At 38.6% G+C, this 23,108-nt stretch overlaps 1 protein-coding gene across 3 annotated transcripts in view; it reads right to left on the bottom strand.

The window, feature by feature from the left end:
• LOC132992643 (rab GTPase-activating protein 1) overlaps window positions 1–21,445 on the bottom strand; it is a 79,084-nt gene extending 57,639 nt beyond the window's left edge. The window contains exons 1-7 of one of the 3 annotated variants that reach the window (XM_061062080.1): window positions 21,339–21,445; window positions 11,602–11,838; window positions 8,387–8,416; window positions 7,014–7,275; window positions 6,615–6,828; window positions 6,240–6,414; window positions 1,051–1,211 (exon numbers count right to left, since the gene is read on the bottom strand). In XM_061062080.1, the coding sequence (XP_060918063.1) occupies window positions 1,051–1,211; window positions 6,240–6,414; window positions 6,615–6,828; window positions 7,014–7,275; window positions 8,387–8,416; window positions 11,602–11,754 (995 nt within the window). In that variant the 5' untranslated portion in view covers window positions 11,755–11,838; window positions 21,339–21,445. The remainder of the gene's footprint in view (window positions 1–1,050; window positions 1,212–6,239; window positions 6,415–6,614; window positions 6,829–7,013; window positions 7,276–8,386; window positions 8,417–11,601; window positions 11,839–21,338) is intronic. The other 2 variants (XM_061062081.1, XM_061062082.1) reach the window with 2 other exon arrangements.
• Window positions 21,446–23,108: the final 1,663 nt, after the last annotated feature.

Here is a 23,108-nt window from a genome sequence, read left to right as displayed (position 1 = left end):
ATATGGTTTATATACAGTATGTGTGTGTGTAATGGGTAATATGGTTTATATACAGTGTGTGTGTGTGTAATGGGTAATATGGTTTATATACAGTATGTGTGTGTGTAATGGGTAATATGGTTTATATACAGTGTGTGTGTGTGTAATGGGTAATATGGTTTATATACAGTATGTGTGTGTGTAATGGGTAATATGGTTTATATACAGTGTGTGTGTGTGTAATGGGTAATATGGTTTATATACAGTATGTGTGTGTGTAATGGGTAATATGGTTTATATACAGTTTGTGTGTGTGTAATGGGTAATATGGTTTATATACAGTATGTGTGTGTGTAATGGGTAATATGGTTTATATACAGTATGTGTGTGTGTAATGGGTAATATGGTTTATATACAGTGTGTGTGTGTGTAATGGGTAATATGGTTTATATACAGTATGTGTGTGTGTAATGGGTAATATGGTTTATATACAGTATGTGTGTGTGTAATGGGTAATATGGTTTATATACAGTATGTGTGTGTGTAATGGGTAATATGGTTTATATACAGTATGTGTGTGTGTAATGGGTAATATGGTTTATATACAGTGTGTGTGTGTGTAATGGGTAATATGGTTTATATACAGTATGTGTGTGTGTAATGGGTAATATGGTTTATATACAGTGTGTGTGTGTGTAATGGGTAATATGGTTTATATACAGTATGTGTGTGTGTAATGGGTAATATGGTTTATATACAGTATGTGTGTGTGTAATGGGTAATATGGTTTATATACAGTGTGTGTGTGTGTAATGGGTAATATGGTTTATATACAGTATATACAGAAAGGGTTTTTTCTGTAGCATTTTTTTGTTCTTAGTAATTTTGTCTTGACATAGCTTTGTTGTACATTGGTGCTATACAAAGACATATTGAGCAATTGATTGATATTTTGTTAAAATGTGGCACTTCCTCTATCATTGAAAATGACTGAAAAAAGAGCAGTGAACAATGGTTCCATCTCTAACTGTACAATACAGACAGCAAGTTTGCATGTTCATCATGTCTCACCTGAAAGTGCCCTTCCCATCATCCTCCTTGATTTCCAGGCTGACAGTAAAGGTAAACAAGTCGCTGTCAGGTGTGAGCGGGGCAGCCTGCTGAGATGACAGGAGTGCCTTCTTAGCTGACCTCCGAAATGCTGTGGCGAAGCTGTACAGTATCCTACTGACCTGCAGGAGGGAAAAAGACAGAAAGTGAAGAATAAATTTAGTTGCACACTGTTAAACTGAGGTCAATACTGTACAGGCTTCTTCCTGCATTCAAAAATTTGAGGCCGCCTAATTTTGTACCTCCACCAGCCCTCGTCAAAGTCTGACGGGTGTTTTCATGGAGAACACAAGAGTTCCAAGTACAGCACCTGGTGAATTTGTCATTTTGGTGGTGGCGCTGTATCGTAATCAATTCAGTGCACCAGAAAACAAAAAATCACACTGCCAAACAACAAAAGAGGAAGAAACATGCAAGGAGAGGAAGTTCATATTTTAAGAGAGCCTTTGGTGGTTTTCACTACGCTGCTCTACACGCATGCACTACACAAATATCCAACTACCAATAAAATGCCGCTATCAAGGATTTATTCCTAAAATTATAAACGCCTATGCGATTATCCGCATGATATAATTTGCCTTTTTCAAAAATAAAGGGAAATTATATTTAATGATCAAAATTTCCATGGGGAGGACCTCCAGACTCCCCTGGCCTAATCCTTATAAGAGCTGGATTTTTAGCATGTATGTCCATTGACTGCAGCTACTGAAAAAGTAATGGTTAGAAATCTTTTTTTTGCCATTTGATCAATTAAAGAATGTTTGAAAATATCCCCAGCTTCTTTAAATATTACAGTCATGTTCATGTACAGTGCAGCCGCTGCAACGAGGATAATAGCCTCGGTACGTGGGGCGCGACATAACCCATAGGCTAACGACGCTCCTATCCATGGATTTTGAGTTTGAAAACTAGCGACAAGATTCAAGCAGTTTATATGGGGCGACTGTGGCTCAGTTGCAGCAACATGTCCGATGTGTCCTTGGGCAAGACACTTAACCCAAAGTAGATCCTGCTGCTTCATTGGCGTATGAATGTGTGTGAATGGGATTAGTTACTTTTTATGGTTAATTTACAAAACAACCACTTCCACCAGTGTGTGAATGGGTAGGTGTGACCTGTTGTGTAAAATCACTTTGAGTATCAAAAGACTAGAAAATTGCTTTACAAGCTATATGAGCTTCTCTAAACTAGCTCTGTAGATTTAAATAGCTGGATTTTATATCAATGACCATTTGGTAAATGCTGGGCCGTTCTTCACAATTTTATGTTTATGTTTATGAGAGGGTACCATGTATTGCATCACCATCCTTACTGTGTGGCCATTTGCCTTTAAGGGAGAAGGAGCTACCTTACCTTCATGGAAGGAGGGAAAGTATGAGCGCTTTGAGATTCTGAAAAGCTTTATGATAGCCAGCAAGTTCTAGAGCTACCCGCATCTGGTGCTAATAAGTATTAGTATTTATATACTTTTTCAAATCCACCACTTTTAAAAGAATAATCCCAGTTTTTTTAATATCACAAATACTTTATATTTGACAGTATTTAAAAAAAACTGAAGCCACTTATGTTCTTGAGCTCCAGTGAGGATTTTTTTTTTTTGCTGCTTCATGGTGGGGGAGTGTGAGGCAGCTTTAAGACTGCCAACTTTGACAAACTGGGTGGTAATGATGTATTTACATTTACTTAATGTTATTTTCCCCTCACAAGGCTTTAGATTTGTTGGCTTTGCTTACAGTCATGATAAAGTATTCTATTGTATGTGTGATTATTCCAACACAGACATGTGTGTGTGATAATAAACAGAGTGTTCCCCCAACTAGAGGCCCACAGCACAGTGGTTTTTGGATCATCTCTTATTCTGGTAAACAGCAGAGCCTGGGGGTAGTGACTGAGAGATGGTGTGGGGAAACTGCTGTTATCAATAAATAACAATGCTCTTTTTCCTTTTTCTTTTCTTTTTTTGTACAGGCCAGAATTTAAAGCAGCTTCTAACCTCTCCACACAAAGCCTTTGTTGTATTCTTGGGACAGTAGAAGTATGATAGGGCATCACAGGGGGGTTGATTTATTAAGAAACAATGGGGGGGCTGGATATAAGAGATGGGAATGAGCAGAGTTTGATGGGGGTAACCCCCCTGTATTCCTTGTTTATGACAAAATAAACAATAGAATTGTTGTTTTTGAGAGTTTCAAGCAATCCTGGAGCCAACACTGACCAAAAGATCAAAAGTCTACAAATGGCCTTTTTTGTGTGAACAGTAAAGGAGCTCTATCAAGACAGGGACATGTACAGCAAAAATACCATCCTGACAAGTAATGTATATTTTAGAACTAGAATGACCTTCAGCAGCCAGTCAGTCTGCAGTTTACATACAGCAGGTTTCCCACAGACTCACAGTGTAACAGGGGTTGTGAGGGAGAGACACTGGACAAAGTACACATTTGTATGTTGAAAATATTTAGGCAACTACTCTATCCTAAAGAACAGCATAAATAGACGTGTAAATAAACAATCCGGTGATTTACAGGAGGGCCAGAAAAGGTCTCTATGTTTCTTTATTTCTCTGCAGAGCATATGAGCATATGTGAGCTCCTGCCTCACAATGAATAGCGTCTCTTAAACAAGTAAAACTAAAATGTTGTCATATACTGTATATTCATTTCTATTGAAGCAGTTGATAAAGCATTTGTGAGGGAAGTTTAACTCTTATTATTTGCAGCTTTACAAATCCACAGAGGAAATATTTAAACACTACTCTTTTGACTCTCAGAGCTCTTATGAAAGGTAATTACATAACACAATTTGGATTGGTAATTAGACTTTATCCAAAAATGTGCAGCTTTTTAAGATCTGGAACTTGTTACGTGTTATATTGTTTTTACTTCCCCTACAGGATATCTCATTGTTTCTTACTTGGCAGCATTGTCTTTAAAAACTTACCGACACAAATCTTTGGAAAAATTGTTTTATCTTATATCATGGCAACAATCTATTTGCAATGCCCGATTTTTCTTTTTAACATGTGATCTAATTTGTGTTAGGAGCTAAAATTACTCCAGCGAAAACAGTTCTATCAGAGCTCTAATGATTTGAATCAGGCTGCACTTGACTGAGAGGTTTGGCACAATGGAGGCAGAGCAGGACAAAGAAGGTAGTTTGCTTCATGTGCGAACACATCTGCTACAAAAATAACACATCTGTTTAGAGACATAAATAAAGCAGAAACTTCTCAAGAAGTATATGATCACAAAATCTGAAAGAAATCAACTCAATTTGCCTTCAGCTTCTTTTTGTTAAATTGTGGTATGCCATGGGTACATCATTCTTTTGCTCTCACTTACAATTTGATTATATAATTGGGTCACTTGGTGTGGACAGCTCGAAGGTAAATGGACTTGAGCTCTTCTGTCTTCTGACAGCTGAGGTAAATAAGGCATCAAAAAGTGCCAGTCCAGATGTGAAGTCCTGCCATAACTTAACTAGGTCTGAATGGTAAAGTTTCTTGTGTGTATGTGAACACTTATTTATTATGTTTTCCAAAAAACCCCATTTATAATGAGATATAGTATGTGTATCTTTTGGTACAGCTACATTGTGTATACATTTTAAAAGTATAGCTACACACCTAATTCACAAAAAGATGAGTTTAAAAACTTTTAAGTTTGTTTACTGTGGATTTGAAGCTCGTGTTAGCTATTAGAATCAGAATCAGAATTCATTGGCCAGGTATGCTTACACACACAAGGAATTTGACTTCGGTGAACTTTGCTCTCAATGTACAAAAGAAAAACACAACAAGTACGTGAGAGCGCAGAACCATGGCAACCATTCGCGGCACCATCTTGGTAATCACAACTACGATCTAGAGCAGCTTTTAGAAGGACCCAACAAACAAACCTACTCCCTCTACTCTTATAGTGATAAGGAGAGAACCTAAAAAAAAACTTAAGGCATTGTACACTAGTTGGTTTCCAGGAAGGTTCAGAAGGACAAAGAGGGGCGGAGACAAGAGGTAGACTGTGGAAGTGGAGAATAAAGTGGGAAAGAAAGACAGATTTCCAGTTACTAGGTAAGAAAGTGTAGTAGTGCTGGGGATTATCCGTGTGTGTGTTTCGTGTTTTAGTGTGAGCATGTGTGTTTGGGACGGGTGTCTAGATACTGGGGAGTGGGAAGATGTGGGTCTGATTTAACAGTGTCTGTCTGGGGGCTCTTACTGACATTGAAGGAGAGTGCTTCCACGAGTGAGGAATCAGGTCACTGAACATTGAGGAAACACTTTAACCTAGTTTTATGTGTGAATATTTTTTACATTTCTGTGGAACCTACAGTATTAAAACAATGACCTTTTCCTCTAGCCTATAAGGTGGCTACTGGGATTGCCTATGCCCTGTATTTATGTAAAGTGTACATAACATATTGAAGCCTGCAGTGCATGACATAATCTCTCTGGGACCACAGAGGAAGCTCCAACACTGAACCCTGACAGACATGCTGCACAGAGATCAATAATTTAAGACAGGGTCAGTCTGAATAATGCTGCCAACACGAGTGTGTAAACATGTATGTACTCGAGTGGGGGAGACTGAGAAAGACTTTAACATTTTGCTCCCCCCTTTGGTTCACTTTCTGAACTACAGCAACATTATTCTGTTTTGATTCAAGTGATTGTGTGTTAAATGATGGAATCATTACAATGATTACATTCTGATGTAAAACACAAGTCAGGGCACATATTTATATTGAAACAAGGTTAAGCTCTTTGAAATGATTCCCTTTGCACTGTGTGGCAAAACTAAAGCCTTTGTTCCCAGTAAAGAGGTTCAGTGGTAAAGTAACAAAATGGCTTTCATATCCACTTAATTTATCAAACCAAGACTGCAAATGTCTCATGTGAACTTTACACTTTCAAGTAATTTGGCACAATACAGAACAGTGGAATTTGTACCCCATTATTTAAACTGAAAACATTTAAGAAAGGGGTCTGTACATGCCGGGTATGAACAGCAAGGATGATTTTAGCAAACAAAACCTGTTGAGTATTTGTTTTCATGACAGAATCACAAAGTTGTGAGTCTGTCTGTTAATGTTTCTGCAGTCAGAACACATATAAAGTATTATAACAGTTATTAAAGTAATGCTCAAACCCTCACCGCTTCTTGGATTTGGCAGCGGAACACATGGATCCTGAAGATCTCAGCGTTGTAGTGGCTCTCAGTGAAGGCAAAGCAGTCGCTCTCTGCTGTGCCGTCGTGGCCCCGCACACAGAACAGAATCTTGTAGATCGGGTAGTTGGCGATCTCTGTATTGGCATGAGGGTCCAGCAACCTGTTGGAATATAAGTGAAATATCGTTTTTTGATTACTTCAAAGTCCTTGTTTAAAAATGGGATTTGTGTATGTGAGCTTTGTATGACATGTGACCTATAAGTGCACAGTTTACATTCTTCATATAAATTTATAACATTAAAGAGATATTAATTAATCATCCAAGTGATGAACTTATATGATCCATATGTTCCCCCCTACCTGACGGTGCCTTCAGAAACGCCTGGCACAGACAGTGTGACATCCAGGGGGACTTGGCACTGCCCTCTGAGGATGCTCATCATACGGAGGGCTTCCACCTCACTGCGGGGGGCGTTGACCGAGGCACACCCAAGATATGTCAGCTGGCTGAACACAACACTGTCCTCATCTGGGATGGGGCTGCAAGGACTGCCCTCTGATGATGATTCATCCCCTGTAGGGGGGAGGGAGAGATTGGGTAATGTATTATTATTATGGATTTGGTTTAATGACTTCTGTGTTTATATGTGATAAAACTTTGGATATCTAAGAAACACAACTTTAAAGCTAACACTTACAGAACTGCCGTGTGCCTTTTAAAGACATAAGAACGACAAGAGAAGTCACACCATGTCTCACCTCGGTACGACCTCTCATTCAGCTCACTCTCCTGAGCCGTCTGAACAGGAAGCACCATCTCAAGCTTAGTTGGCGTTGGTGCGCTCAGGGGGTCTGTACCCAGAGGAACAGGTGATGCAGTAGTGGGCAGGAGGACATGGTCACCAACACCGAGGTTGTCCATCCCTGCTTCTGATCCGAGCCCAGCGTCAGCTACAGATGGGTCCATGAGGACATCCTCTAACTCCCTCTGGAGCTGCTGCTCACTTCCATTTCCCACAATCTGATTCATACATAAACACACACACACACACAGGAGAGGAAACACACCACACACACACATAGAAACAGACACAACCACATCAAGGAGCAGGAAAAAACTAGACAAATAAAGTAGCAAAAATTCACTAATAACAAAAAGTGACAGTTACAAAATAAAATCATTATAATAATAGTCATAATATTGTAATAATACAAGCTCATTTTAGGCAACAATTACTGTATTAAAATTCAGTTTTACAGCTTCTAAAATTGTGCATGTCTTTGCCTTGAACGGTGATATTAGAATCAATTTAACGTGATTTCAGGGAAAAGATTCTGTGTTCCACTTTTTTACATGCAGAGCTATATTTTCATTACATTCATACCATATTAGTGATTAGTAGGTATGTGAGTATATGTTGTTTAAAAAAAAACCCTGTATCAACACATTCAAAGAGCCATGTCAACAATAACTGTTTGAGCTTATTGAAAAAAAACTAAAAATGACAATCACCAGGCTTAATGTGGATAAATCATGAGATGCCACAAAAGGAGGCAAATCCACATTTTCCTAACTGCTGAGAGCTAACTTCAGGTGCAGATGGCACTGCTGGACTAAGCAATAAGGGACAAGAACACAACACATATTTACCAAGTAGGCTTCCCCTATAGTCAGCCAAAAATAATATCTGTTCCTTAAAGGTTTCATGGGAGATTCATTGCTGTTAGATAAAAGCAATCAACTGTAGCAGAACGGATTCTACAGCTACAGCAAATATGCAACTCTTGCTACAAAGCTTTTTATTATTCGAAGCTGATATAAAGTACCTATCAGTTCGATATTTAGGGTCACACATCTGACACGACTGCATATCTATGCAATTGAAGTGAGCCTTGTAGAAAAAAAGCCAAGGTAGTGGTAAGATACAACTAATGGGTATAACTAAGTCTTTCATAGATGCTAGCCATGCTATCACTCAACAGCCGGCAAAAGTACATCGAGTTCAAATAATCACAGACAGAATCACCACGGAATCACATCACAGAAAGAGAGAAAATAAATAGATACTAGCCGGAGAGAGAAAACAGATAGAAGAGGAGGACAGGAAAAGATAGTGAGAGAAGAGACTGACCTTAAAGCTGACCCCTTCCTCAGAAATCACCTGCATAACAAACAACAAGTTTAGACACACTGACTCCTCTCTGACTGGATGGGTTGACTGGGAGGGAAATGTACACAAAAACCAATACATAATAACTGGATGGTTGAGCAAAGTGAATGGAGGGATTGAACCGGTATATACTGAAAACAAAGGCTGTGTTTGAGGCACTGCTTTTCATCCATCGAATGGCAGAGATCACCACAGCTTTGCTGCAAGAAACTGATCCCTTAACTCAGCTCTATCAAAACAAGTGATGTGATTCAATAGACTCTATACTCAAGACTGCTGTCTCCACGCACAGCAGGTGACAAGAAGAAGCTCTGGTTCTATCAACTGTAAATGCAACTTCAGTGTTCTGCTAGCTCCATCTGCTGGTAACTTCACAACATTACAGCAACAATCTCTTCCTTTACAAAGCAACACACGGACAGGAATGATGCAAACTGATGGACACAGTATGACCATACAAGGAAGCTACTTAAATAAATACATTAAAAAATGAAACATTATTACAAGGGAGAGGAGGAGAGAGGAGGAGAGGAGAGGAGAGGAGAGGAGAGGCTGACTGCAATACCTTTCAGCGTTTCTTTTGGCACACTGTAATTCACATATTGTGGTGAAATAGCACATCTGTATACTAACAGGAGCATTTGATTGGCTGTAGATTGGATATATTTTTTCTAAAATTAAGAAGCACTGACAAAAAAACAGGTAGAAAAGGTAAAATATGGCATAACATCAGGTCAATTTTCTTAGAATTTCAGCTAACTTTTGGATTTCTTTCTCCACTATCGCCAACTACTTAAATAATAAGAACAAATTACAATAAGAGAATTCATAAATCAAAAGTATTCTTCAAGACTTCAGGGATAAAGACAAGATTTACACAACAAATGAGTGTTTTGGGGATTAAAGAACTTCCTTAGTATTAGTAAAGAGTGACGAAGAACAAAAACACACACACATCTTAGAAACATTAGATAAACCAACTATAAGAAAGTTGAGTGAGAATGCGGATAGGAAGACCAAAGATGGTTAACCTTAGGTTAGTGTGAGACTTAGCATGTGAGTGATGAACACAACCTGTTTATAACGGAGTGAGTATGGACTTAGACCCCTGAACTACAGTTCTAATAAGGTAAGCCTCAAATCTATGCAGAGCTTTTTTACTTGTGCGCTGATGTGATTAGAAAGGGGTAGGGAATATATACGTTTTACTTCTACCTACTCTTTTTCGGACATTACTACTTTTTGTTTTGTTTTTTATTATTTTATTCTAATTTTGGGTTCAAAATAAAGTCTTTCATTTATTCATGTGTCTATAACCTCTTGATGATTTGGCTACCATCACTGCAGTTAGCAGTGGTTTACCATGAGACTGTGTTGCCCATTTCTGGCCTTCTTTTTGTACTTCAAACAATACTACTTGACAATTAGGATCATTTGGAGTTCAAGCTAAAAACAGTTGAACCACAGATCATTTTAAGGACTATACTGCAACGTAGGATGCATGTACACATAACACACAGTCGTTTGGCTCTTGCACACTGCCAGTTCAAGGCAGGTTACCAACGCTCCTGTTACTTCTTGTCTGCAATGTGTAACGCACGGAGGCAGAATGGTGGGAGTGAGTCATTTTGCCACAGATCCACCATCAGAGGTAGTCACAGAGGCGTAATAGAGGGAAGTTGGCGATGGGTAACGTCACAGCAGGCCGGACGGATCATCTCTGAGCGGGTATGTGAAGCTCCAGCTGTGTGTTCACACACTGTGCCTATCACTTTTCCACTAACGCAGTAATGCAATGTGAAACATCACACTGGGACGACCATATTTCGCCTTTGAGGAAGCAAGGTGTGATTATAAAGGCATCATGCTGGGATCTTCATTATGGCACTGTTGCAGAAAGGCCCATTTAGACTGGCATTCACCATTTGTGTTTTGGCTTCATGTGAAAGCCAACAGGTTGTAGCAAATAGCCGCAAACTAGTACCAAGTATTATATCTCCCTTTGTGTTTGTGTGATGCTATGAATCACAGCAGTAGTTGTCCAAGTCTCTGCTAAGAATGATGAAATCAGCTTCAAGATGTTTGGGTAAATCATGCAAATTGTTGTGAGTTAACAGTTTGCTAAAATGACACCATTTAGCCCAGTGCACTCTGGTCCTGTTGTACTTCTGTTATTTTGAAAATAATTAGTGCTTTCCATTTTACTCTTCATAATATGCAATGACCATACTTTTTGTTTGTTTTTCATGGGGAAATAGTTGTATCCATAAGGGTTTTATACCGTAAATGTCAATAGGCATCAGACACTCAGCTAGGGCTGTCACGGTGATATTAACAAGCAAACCGTGGACATGTTAGGACACCATCACAACTGCACTTGGAGTCACCCCGCCCGACCTCATGTTCGGACGGAACAGCGCTGCACACAACGGACAACGCCTGGTGCTGAATCAAAGCACCGTCATGGCAGCAACAGTTATACCCAGAATCATCTCCTCTTTCGCTCTTTACCTACAAAAAAAGGGCAAGACAGTGCTTTTTTTGTTTTTTAAACCTGTACAGTACAATATGGCTACACAGAAGAAAAAATATAAATCTGTTTTCAAATTCGTACCCGCAGTTTGCAAATGTCCAATCTTGTAGGGACGGTTTCCTAAACTGTATTTGTGCATGTACGATGTGCACTGGACAGCACACCTATTACAAATCTGTGTGCTCAGTGAGGTCTGGATGTTGTCAATGTCCGTTCAGTGTATTAGCTCTCTCGTCACATTATGTATTATGTAGTCAAATAGTACAGTACAAACGCACTTTATTGTGTTTTTTTTTTTTTTTTTGTAGGCAAAAGACTTTAAAGGAGGTCATTCTGGTGATAACTGCTTAGTTCAGCACCAGGCGCTGTCCGTTGTCTGCAGCGCTGCTCCCGAACTGTTCCATGGTGTGAATGTCTGTCTCTGATAGTCATTGCATTGTTAAGGAAATATCAAAATAAATAAAAGTCACAATCAAACTAATCTTGCGGGCCAGATATTATTGCTAGCAAGCCAGCTTTGGCACGGGAGCGCCAGTTGCTGACCCTACACTCTGCACCTAAACTCTGATTTGACCAGTGCATCCATTAAGTCTCCTTTCTATCCCTTTTGCCTGCATCCATACCTACACCCAACCATCCTTACCTTCAGTCCTGTCTTTTCGTCATCACTACCATTATTAGTGGAGGAGGGTGTCTCGTCCCCCAGCCGGGACACAAGGACAAAGTCCTCACTGTTGAGGGTGGACACTGAGTCCGAAGACACGCTTATCTTCCCCACCGAGCCCTTGTCATCCATGGCTGCCGCTGTATAAACTCAGCCACGCTGCTCATGAATGGAAGACGGGAGGAGGAAGTGGTGGGAGATGATGAGCAAAATCCCCTAGAAAAAGAAAAAAAAAATGTAAATAAAGAAAAGAAGCAGAAAACAGTCATGATGTGATGAAATCCATGAAAAGCATCTTTTAAGGCAACTGGAATCTTGACTTCGAACCGTATCCTAGCTAGCTCACTAAAAAGAAAAGGTTCTATTATTCTCTTCAAGAGGTCTGTTAACGCCTAAAGGTAACTGAGGGCAGCGTTAGAAAAAACCCAGAGAGTGGGGCTTAAAAGGAGAAAACAGAGGTGGCAAAAGAAAGGTCAAGCAAAGAAGCTTATATCAGGTGAAAGTGAAGGCTACAATGAGGAAGAGAATACAGGAATGATCAGAGGAAAGGACGGTCTGTGGGTCATTTCAGGATATTTTGTCAACCTCAGCCGATTAAAGGAGATATGTTTGAAAAATCGCTAGATGCAATGCAAAGCCATGGTGATGTGTCATTGGGAAAGGATTATGGATATGAAAGTGATAAATTAAGAAACATCTTTCCAGCTGGTTACAACGACCATCTACCTAACCCATGCCAGTGCTGCATCTTATCAAGATTCAATTGTGGTAACCCACCAACACTTTAAGTACATCAAACACGTCTTACTATGTGGCGATGTGCTGAATGAACGTACTTATTAAATTGCATGCACTCCTTTCTGCATGACTATACTCCAGGCCTGCTGCCACAACCACAAATAAAGTGAGCTGAGATCGAGAGGGAAAATCTGCTGCACATTTACAGGTCTTCCTTCACTCAGCTCCTTCTACCAATGGAATTTATAAGACATCATATATCTGCACAAAATGAATAAACGATTAATTCAATATTCTCACATCTCAAAAATCTCATGATTTAAGGGCAGCAAAAGACAGGATTAATTCTAACCTCCAAAAGTCCAAAATATTCTAAATGTTCAATAAATGTGTGGAAATTGAAGAACTATAGCACTGAGGCCGTAATTAAAACGAGTAAAGTAAAATGAGGTAAACCTGAACTCTATTGTTTGCTTGAGAAAGCTAGGTGCCAATGTGTGTAACACAGGAAGAAGGGAGCAACAGAAGGTTCTGGCAGATGCTCAACAAGAGACCAAAACAAGCTATTTTTGGCCTTCTCCCCACCTCTACTCCTCTCTTTCATCCTCTCCCATGCTTCGCTCTTTTTGCCTTTCACTATTCTTTTTTTCTCTGTACCCACCATATCTCTCTCAACCTTAGTTTTTCATCCATTACTGCTCTAAAATAAGGGCTTGCCTCACACTCCTTGGACTTGCTTTTTTTATTTCATGTTGCTCTCTTGTCAAAAAACTTGACCTTCCCATTCAGAGTAGATCCCACAATAGAAAAGTAGCAGCAGAAAGGTCAATGCAGTTAATCATTTGTGTATTACTCATGATAACATTGTTATACCAACCCAGAGTAAACCTCAATGGAGGAACACAGAGTAAAGAAAACCGACAGTTTCATTAACAAATGGAGCGCAGCGTAAGTTCAAGCAGGAAGACTGGTTATATTCTCTCACACATTCATTACATTTTCTTTATTTAACTTAGCCACTCCCTCTCTATCACTTCCACCGTCTCCCTGCTATCATGATCAGCTGATTTGGGGGGGTTAACTCTTTATGTAATAATCCAACTCGATTCTGCCAACCAATCATCCTGCCGCGGTCACATTTTAAAATCTGTTGTTATCTCTCTTTTCCACAGTCAGTTTGTCATTTCAGTGCAATCACTGCGATCCTCTTCCGCCCCTGTCACCTCCATTCCAGCTCAGCAGAGTTCAGATACAGCCTCAGAAACTACTCCTCATCACATCCTGCATTCTTCTATCACCACCACCACCAGTGTCTAGACTCCGTAGGGGTATCCTATCCTGCTGTCGGCCTCGCTACCCCTCTGAGTGCATGAAGTCATCATGACGGAGTCTAATCTCCAAAGACTATCTTTTCTTAAAACTGTTAAATAAATAATTGTAAACTCTAACTTAAGTCTATCCTGATTGAACTGGTCATTTTCTGAAAGTGCAGTGTGCTGTTTTTTCTCTTGTATTGAAAAAATGAAGTGGAATAGTTTGCTGCCTGTTTCATGTTCAGCAACAGATCAGGACATAGTAAGTATTCATATATTTACTCACAGGTAACTTACTCATTATTTTAAACATTTTGTTATTTAAGTTTTAAATATCATATAGTTAACAAATTTGTATATCTTAAAAACAGCTGATCAAATTAAAACCCACGAGTCATGGGAAAAAGAGCACCTGACTCAGTTGCAACCTAAGAAGGACTTCGGTATCACTCCTCAGTGCCTTCTTATCTGCTCAGGCTTTTAATCCTGAAGAGACATTGCAGATGTTTACTTTTGGCTCAAAGGCAGCTGATTTCTATTTTTAGCACGCTTGTCCCCTGAGTGATTAGTCGACTTCGTTTCCTCACATTCAGTGTAGATGAATTTCAGTCTTTCCATATTTTGGTCTTAGGTTTTGCTGGTCCTACCAGCAGCACTTTGGCTGATTAATAATACCTATTTTAAAGTACTGCCATAATATCTCATGTAAACCACAGCTTCTACTTTGATAGAGGAACAAATAAGAAATCAGACTAATCAACAACCATGAGCTACATAAGAGAGGATGTAGTCTGTATCTGATGTAAATCTGATGTTCATTTTGAGAATCATGGTCCAGTTTTGGGTAAAATCATAGACTGTAAATATTAATGGATGGTGACATCAGCCATCTGTTACTGCAGGGGGCTCCGGAGACTCATCGGCAGCAGCCGCCATGCAGGACAGGCTGTCTCAGCCTCACTTTCAGTCAAACTAACAACAGGCTGAGAGCTGGAGCTGAGGCGGTACTAGGCTAACGTGTTCATTTTGGCTGTAAAAACTGGCTTTTTTGGCTGTGGTGTGTATGTGACTTCTGGTGTTCCTGAAGAAAGCTTCAAGCGGACACTCGACGATCTGTGGGATTTTGCACTTCCACATTGGCTTCATTTTTGAAGGTTGCCACTTGGCTAAAATATACAATTAAGCCTGGTTCACTATAGTTCACAGCTACCTGTCGAGTCCCTAAAACTGCCATTCGACAACCAGTAGATACAGCAATGTATATCCTCCATATTGTCTTAATATTTTTATTTATTTTGTATTTAACCTTTATTGAACCAGGTGGGTCCCATTGAGATTAAAAACCTCTTTTTCAAGGGAGACCTGGCCTGTTCACTTGTGGAACCAGAACATGATGCAGAGAGCTATACAGTACTCCTGGCTTCAAAACAGTAGAGCTCAAACCAACCATGAGTGTATTTGGCAAATAATACAGTTTCAATTTCAATCAACATTCTGGCTTATGATTGCTTACATTTCTTTTCTTATTTATCTATTTATTTACATGTATTGCTTGTTTTTTTGTTTACAATGTTAAAGGGTTTTTAAGTTCGATAAAAGAATGTGTGATGGTCTTTTTAAAGCTGAGACTTAATTTGTGCTGTTTTGTGAAAAAAATGCCAGTTAGTTCTAATAAATCCTTTAAAAAATTTTTTAAAAAAGCTCCTAAAGCACTGAAAACTTTCACATTCGCAGTTTGGCATAGTCACACAGAGATAAAGTACTGTTTCATACTGGATCACACATACCTTGGGCACACACACACTAACACGCAGAAGCAGCTGTATTATGAACACAAATAAGCACTCCCCAACAGGCACACATGTGCACACACACAGACACACACACACATACACACACACACACACACACCCCTCTGACTCTCTGTCTTTGACTAGCTGGCGGCTCCAACAGGCTTATAATGGGTGCCTTGTCATGCTGCTTTCCTCCCAATCCTCAGAAACAGCCCTCTGCCAGCTCCTGCCACGCTACACTGTTCTTTATCAACCTTTACAGTGCTTTGTTACGCTGCCAAAAACAACACACAATCCACTATCACGTCATTGATTGTTACAGAAATTAGCTATAGCATCACCTTCTGCCTGCATGTTTTAGAGGTTCCAACATTTCTTAAACTGGCAGACATTTTTTAGGCTTGTGAGCATGTTATATTTTTTAACTGATTAAATAATTAGCTACAACCTTCCTTTTTATATCTTTTTTTTTTAAGTTTAAAACCTTGACTTTCTTCAAATAAGATTCAATTGAAAGCAGCATGTTGGAAAGAAGAGGGAAGGAGGGATGAGGAGAAGAAAAGGGGGAGAGAAGCAGGAAGCGGTTTCCTCTGATAGAGCGCTGTTGTTTCTGTCACCGTGACAACAAGTCATTCAGTGTTTCATTTAGTCCAAACTACCTCTGGCAAAAGTGATGATACTCAGGCAAATGCTCAAAGAAACATTTTTCATTCATTTTGGTTCTCAGCCTGTTTCTTATATGTATTTTTGTTTTCATTTATGTTAAAATATCATTGTGCTCTATTAATTATATGCTTATGGGGCAATTTTGTTCAAGTTAAAGACATCGCCATCGAGTAAGACAGTCATTAAAGTTGTTAAATTTCAGTAATCTTAACAGTGCAGGCCTTAAGCCTGTAACATATTCTTTTTTTTAAGGGATACTCAACAATATGCAATATGAGCATTACCAACAAACACATGGTCTGTCCATTTATTGCAATGAATACGATTGTTTTTCTATCTAAACGTGCAGTGATGGAGGCATGGCACAGTCAGATGAAGCTCAAGATAGCTTTCAACTACACTCAGATTAATCAATGCCGGTTTAGTGGTTATGTATTTGGGATTTCTTTTTTTATTTAGGACTGGGAGTTATTGCTTATGCATTTAATTACGGTTCTTCATATTGTAAATATCAACAACAAAAGAATCACCAGCACATATCCAGTATTTTTCATGGGCCTCATTTTTACATTTATGGGCCAAATTTCAGATTATTCATATCAGCAAAACATGGCAGAAGTGAACTATGCATACAGGGAAAAGGCCACTGACAACAGGTAAAAAAAAAAAAAAAAAGAGTGATTGAACCTGTTTTATGAGGATTGAGCATCAAAGAGATCACTCTGCAAAGGAGGGAGAAAAGAGTCACGTCCCTAAACACTGGAATGTAATAGATAACATTTCACATTTTTTACAATGTCAACAAGAAATATCTGGTCAAGTGTGATACTGTCTTGGCCAGGTCTCCCTTGAAAAATAGGTTCTTAATCTCAAATGGGACCAACCTGGTTGAATAAAGGTTCAATTAAAAAAATGCTCTGGTGCAAGTGCTTCAGACAGTGCTGAGAGTATTGTTAAGTATTGTAAACCCTCTGCACTTACCGTACTGACTATTTACTGCAATTTACTGTACAGTATGTTGCCTGAACAAAAGGTTGAATCGTCAGCTCAGTACATATGGCACTTACATATTGGAACAGGGAGTTAAATTTACACCATATTGTGCTTTTTAAATTTAAGAGAGAATACGCAAATGGTCCTGATTTTACTAAAATACTAAAATAGCCATTTTGCCTGAAAAACAATTAAAAACCAACATTTATTTTCTATAATTCATTGTAGCAATTCTTCCCTTCTGATAAGCTGGATTCTGGCACCTTTTGGCACCTTCGCCTTTTGACCTTTTTCTTGAATAATAATTGAAAATCTATTTTGGCATTGACTTAAGGATCAGTCATAACATTTTTGATGAGTTTATAATATTAATATGCATAACATGCAATGGCATTTGATTCTTTATGCTGCTGCAATTGAATACTATGTTCATTAGTATTTTCAAAAATTGCAGGTTGCCAACATATGCTTCATAAAAAGTTGTAATCATGTTCCGAACTGTATTTTTAAGATTACAAACTAAAGTGTCTGGTGTAGTAGGTCTGAGGTTTAACCAACACTCAGCTGATATGCAAAGTGATAAGAGTATTTAGGCTGAACAAGTCTGGGTGTGTCCTGCAATGCACCATAACAACAGTTCAGACTAAATGACTACTAGGAAACTTTGACAATTGAAGCATATATTCTCCAAGCTTTTCATGCATCAATCTCTATTTCAAAAGCAGGAATCTCCGCCTGTGTCTTTTTTTTTTCTCTACCACTCTCCGGCTGAACGGGCTGTTCTGGGCTGCCAGCTGGGCCCTGTGTGCACCTCACGAGGGAGAGGAAGATACAGCCATACAGAAATGGCTGAACTTATATGAGGTGAGTCACAAGGTGCAGTAGAAAGGGAGAGAAAGGTAAAAGAAGAAGAGCTCTGTTCTTTATGACATGAACTATAAAAAACAAGGAAACACACACACAAGCACTCATGCATACCTTCATTTAAATGTTATTTGTGCTGAGGATATTACCATCAATTAGATCAGCTAGAACACACTCCCAGTTGAATATCCAGAAATTAAACCTCTGCATGTCTAACACTCAGCAAAAAAACAATCTCACATGACTGCACGGATCACACAGTGCAGGCCTTCCTTTAACTTCTGAAATGAAGCAACAAACCCCTCCACTGTCAGCTTAACAATGTGCGGCTGTTCACACACATTGCTGTGTCTCTGCTGGTTAATAAAGACAAATACAACCGCTTATAAAGGAAACATGTGTTTAGAGAATGTGCTCACAGACAACAAGAAAGTGTCTATCAAGTAACTATTTTATGTACATTCCTTTAAAACTTGAGACAAATTCAAAAGTGGCACTTTTAAAACATTTTAAAGGGGTGCACGGAAATTAACTGCATTTTTGAATCCATTCAAGCTTAATAAATGGATGAATATGATCAAATGTATGAGTTTATCTTATTTTCACAAAAAACACAAATTGTCCGACAACAAAAAGAATCAAAAACATGGGAAACATATTTGTGGGTCTTGCATGTCTGTCTGTACTCAGACATTTGAAAGGAAGCATTATTATGAAATCCAAAAGGCAGCAGCACGATAAAACATTAATACTGTCCAAAAATAACCAGGAAGATCAAAACATGAAATATTTAATAGGCAATCGGTGATTTGAAACACTGATTAAAGTTTGAACCCTCTGCAGGGGATGACTGCAAGGTTGAATAATTTCAGATTTTACTTGATATACTTGCTATAATAGGCAAACATTTACTTTTCTGATCTGAGTAATTAGGAGGGAATCCTCACACTCACCCAGAGATCTCCACATATGAAAACAGGCACAACCTGAAAAACCACTAAAACCTTAATCTACTGTAAATTACCTGCTACATTAATACATATTCAAACAAAACAACCAACATCCTTTTTGTGTTATAAAACTGTGATGTGTATTTAGTTGACGATAAGTAAAGTAATTTTGCCTAATTTCTGAGTGAGAACTTACAAGATAATAACTTGTGCGCACACAAGATATATTTATTTAACTTTCTTTTTGGGACTTCAGGGGTTCCATACAAAATATTTTTTTTTTTTTTCACAAAGAAGTCAACGAAACTCAAAGAAGTTGTTGCTGACAGCCCTCCACTGCCAAGCCACTCAGTCTACACCAGCCCCCCCAATGACAGGTGCATCAGAGGGGCGTTGTCAGGATTTCAGAATATCCAGAGTTCAGTTCAAACTTAGAAAGTGCAGATAGAGCAATTACAGGAAGGTCACAAGGGGACGTAAGAAAAAAATGTGTGGAATCAGAATCTAAACAGAAAGTGCATCAGGCATTACGTTGCTTCTGGTGAGAGGGCTTACATTCATCATGATTTTAATATGGTTAAACTGGAGGGAGACGTTGGATAGCGGATGCTAAAATGTTGCTATTTTCTATTTCCATTTCATACAAGAAGCTGGACCTCAGAGCTAGCTTAATATTGATAGTATATTAAATAGTTTTAACCTTGATCACATGAATAACAGTGTTTATGCTCGTTCTTGTTATTCCTCACTTTATAAACTGTAGATCAGCAGAATCTTAAAACTGCTGTTTTGATTTGTTGTGTGTGTTTAAAGCACCTACACATGTTGTAAAAGACAAACATAACAATATAACTAGGAAAATAAATCATACTGGTTATATGTTGGCTTAAAAAGTATAATACAAAATATATATGGAGCACTAACCTTCCTCCTCCCCTTTAACACATTGATTGTTGTTAATTATGCAAATATTTGAATATGCACAAATCAGGTTGTGTGTGTCACCAGCAATGGAAAGTTTCAGGAAACAGAACAGGAACAAAGCACTGAGTTAGGTGAAGTGACAGTTGGCACATTTGGCTCATTGCATGTTCTTTAATAGTAGGAAGTAGTCCAACTTCCATCTGCTAACAACCAAAGTATTATGTACAATGACATTAGTCAGTTAAAAAACATGAATTAATTAAAACAGCTAGTGTGCTGATGTAACCTCTAGTGGCTCACTAAACTGGAGAATGAGAGAAATATAGATAATAACTTAGGGATAACTTGAACCATTCAACAAATAAAGAAGAGCAGAAAATATGTGGGCGGAAATGTATTAATTTAAAAACCATATCCAACATTTAAACAGCCACTTTGTTGATTATAGCACAGCAGCAATATCAAGGTTTACTGTTCAAGTTCAGCTCTTTTTCATGCAGAATATATGTTTGGTGTGCTTTTGGCCAGCAGACAACTCTCAAATCTGAAGTGTTTTAAAAGTCTACCTGTGCACATAGACAAGAGACTTTTTTCAAATAATACCTGCTGGTCCCTCCCTTATCATGTGACAACAGCAGGACTTCAACAAACAAAACAGAGTGGATTAAACATCTGCAACACCTTTAAACAAAGATTCACTTTAATAGTAGTAGTAGTGTTTTATTGTTCAACAGTTCCACAAACAAGTGAAGTAAAGTAGCCCCAGCCAAGCAACAGTAATATTAACTTGCTCCAGTGGTAATAACACAGGAAACTGAACAGTAGATGTGATTTTTTTTAACACTATGGACTCGGAAAAGTAAGTAGCCTACTCCACAATAACTCATCGTACAGAAACCTTATACTACCAGCCCATAGGCTACACCACAATGGTTATATAGCAGGCATTAATTGGCTTTCTGGTCGCAGCGGGTACACCTACTTTTGTGAATGCAATTAAATCTGCTTCATGCCACTGCAACCACACAAACTTTTCTGAGCCTTCATACATTTTTCACCATTTTGACAGATTAATGAACCCTTTCTGCTCGATAACACAGGGCGTGCTTAATACTAGCTAGCTCTGAAGTTAACTCATTGCCCCAGTTCATGTTAGCGTAGATAGCTACACAGCTAGTCCGACAAGAACGACAAACAACACAGTGGCCAACTAGATAAACTACACCGACAGTGTGTTGATGCAAATGCACGTACAGCTATGCACAAACATTTGTTAAATAACCCCGCTGACAGGCCGTCGCTGAAAGCAGCTTTCATGCGGGCCATTACTGTACATGGCTAGGTAGCTACGCCTGCTAGCCATGCTACACAGGCAGTTACAACAAACAAAAAGGTAGCTATATTTGTTCATAACAAAAGACACAACCATTTTGAGCTTTGAGGAGAAATGTATGTGCGTGTACAAAACAGCTTACCTGTATTCCCACTGTTATATTTATTCCAATGGCGGTTGGCCCAACATTACACTTTCCCAACAACATCAGCATCCAGCCGAGCTGTAAACACAAGCTCAACCAACCCGCTGACACCGGAACTGCGCATGCGCCTGTCAGTCCTCTGCCGCTTGTGCTGAGGGAAGAGGGAAGTGAAGGTTTGGCATGATGCTCACAGAGATGTCTGTGAGTCTTAAGGACCACTTTAAGTTCCAAGACAAATTGGAGGAGTCTCAACTATCGTCAAGGCAAGTGTCAAGATCTTAAGGACATATCACCTTATTATTTTTTTTTTCCAGCTAAGAGTAAACTATATTAAGATTACTGCTAAGGTAATGATAAAGGTGTCAGCTATGTAACACCTTTGTCTTCACAGGATGTTTGCCAGGTCAAAACTTTCTATGGCTTCATCTCAAGTTATTATTTTGTGTGATTTCTGTTAAGATAAGATAAGATAAGATAATCCTTTATTTATCCCACAATGAGGAAATGTACAGTGTTACAGCAGCAAAGAGCAAAGATTGCAGACAAAAAGTGAACACAGTACAATTTAAATAAAAAATAAAATTAAGAATGTACAAAAAAAATAGATACTAAAAAATAGATTCACAAAAAGTATTTAGTGTCTAGTATAAGTAGCCTATACATCCCCATTGCCCAAGTTTATTAACAATGTTTTACCTGTCCTTAGAATAAAGATGTCAACTTTAAACTGGGATTGACCTGTTGCAAATTCATATCATTTTTACCTCACTGAGATCAAAATCACTTTTAAATGTTCTACCTCCTACAGTTTAGTGTTTTGGCCATTTAAAGATAAATTATTAAATATGATCATACACCCATTCAAGAGATGTTTTTTTAATTGTGTCATCTCCTTCCTCACCTACTTCACATTGGAAGGTGGTTTTGTGGGGACTGCATCTGTGTGTTTACAGCAGATTCTGGGTGATTAAACTCCGTGAATCAGGCACAAGACCACAGCAGTCAGCAGTTAGAAACACACCCACTGTTCTCATTGTGTTGTGGTCATGCTGGCCCTTCCTGTCCAGCCAGTCGGGGGCTTGTAACACAAAGCTTTTCTTTCTTCCTCTCTAACATATTATAAGCCTGTCACTACAGTGCAGATATGGTTCCACTCACACATATTTACATCACTAGATTTTTTAAGTTTATCATGGAAAATGTATGGTAATACAGCCGTAAAGGCCTCTTCAATTTTATTTCTCCTCCAATGTTCTATGCCAGTTTTTGAGATTCCTTAGCACCCTCTTGTGTTTGTAAGCACATTTGTTTGTGTAGTTAGATTCACTACACTGAAACATTATACTAGAGTTAGACAATGTGAGAGATGTTTTCTTCAGTGTCTCCCAGCTCAGGGAAATCCAACAACCCTTGTAAAATGTAAAAAAAAAAAAAAAAAAAGGTTTGGAAATGCTGCAGATCATTTATGAAAGGTAGGGATAAGAATGTGGAGTATATACTCTTACTCTGTATATTTGAACAGAAGTTAAGTCAAGAAGTTAATATTCTTAACATAAGTAATAAATACAGGTGTTGCTTTTAGCCATGGCTAGAAACCTGCATGCATGGCATCTACTTTGTATTTTCCATATGAAGCAATGTTCATTGCATGTGTCGCTGTTAAATAAACAAATAAAATAAATACTATTCTGCTATAGTGAAAGGCCTATGAATGGAGTTCATATAATTTCCTGTGATTATACAACAATAAAAAATTAGGACAATCAT

This window comes from Labrus mixtus, chromosome 17 (assembly GCF_963584025.1).
Source record: "Labrus mixtus chromosome 17, fLabMix1.1, whole genome shotgun sequence".
NCBI lineage: Eukaryota > Metazoa > Chordata > Actinopteri > Labriformes > Labridae > Labrus > Labrus mixtus.
Note: the sequence above shows the minus strand (reverse complement) of the source record. Positions and strands in the feature narration are given on the sequence as shown.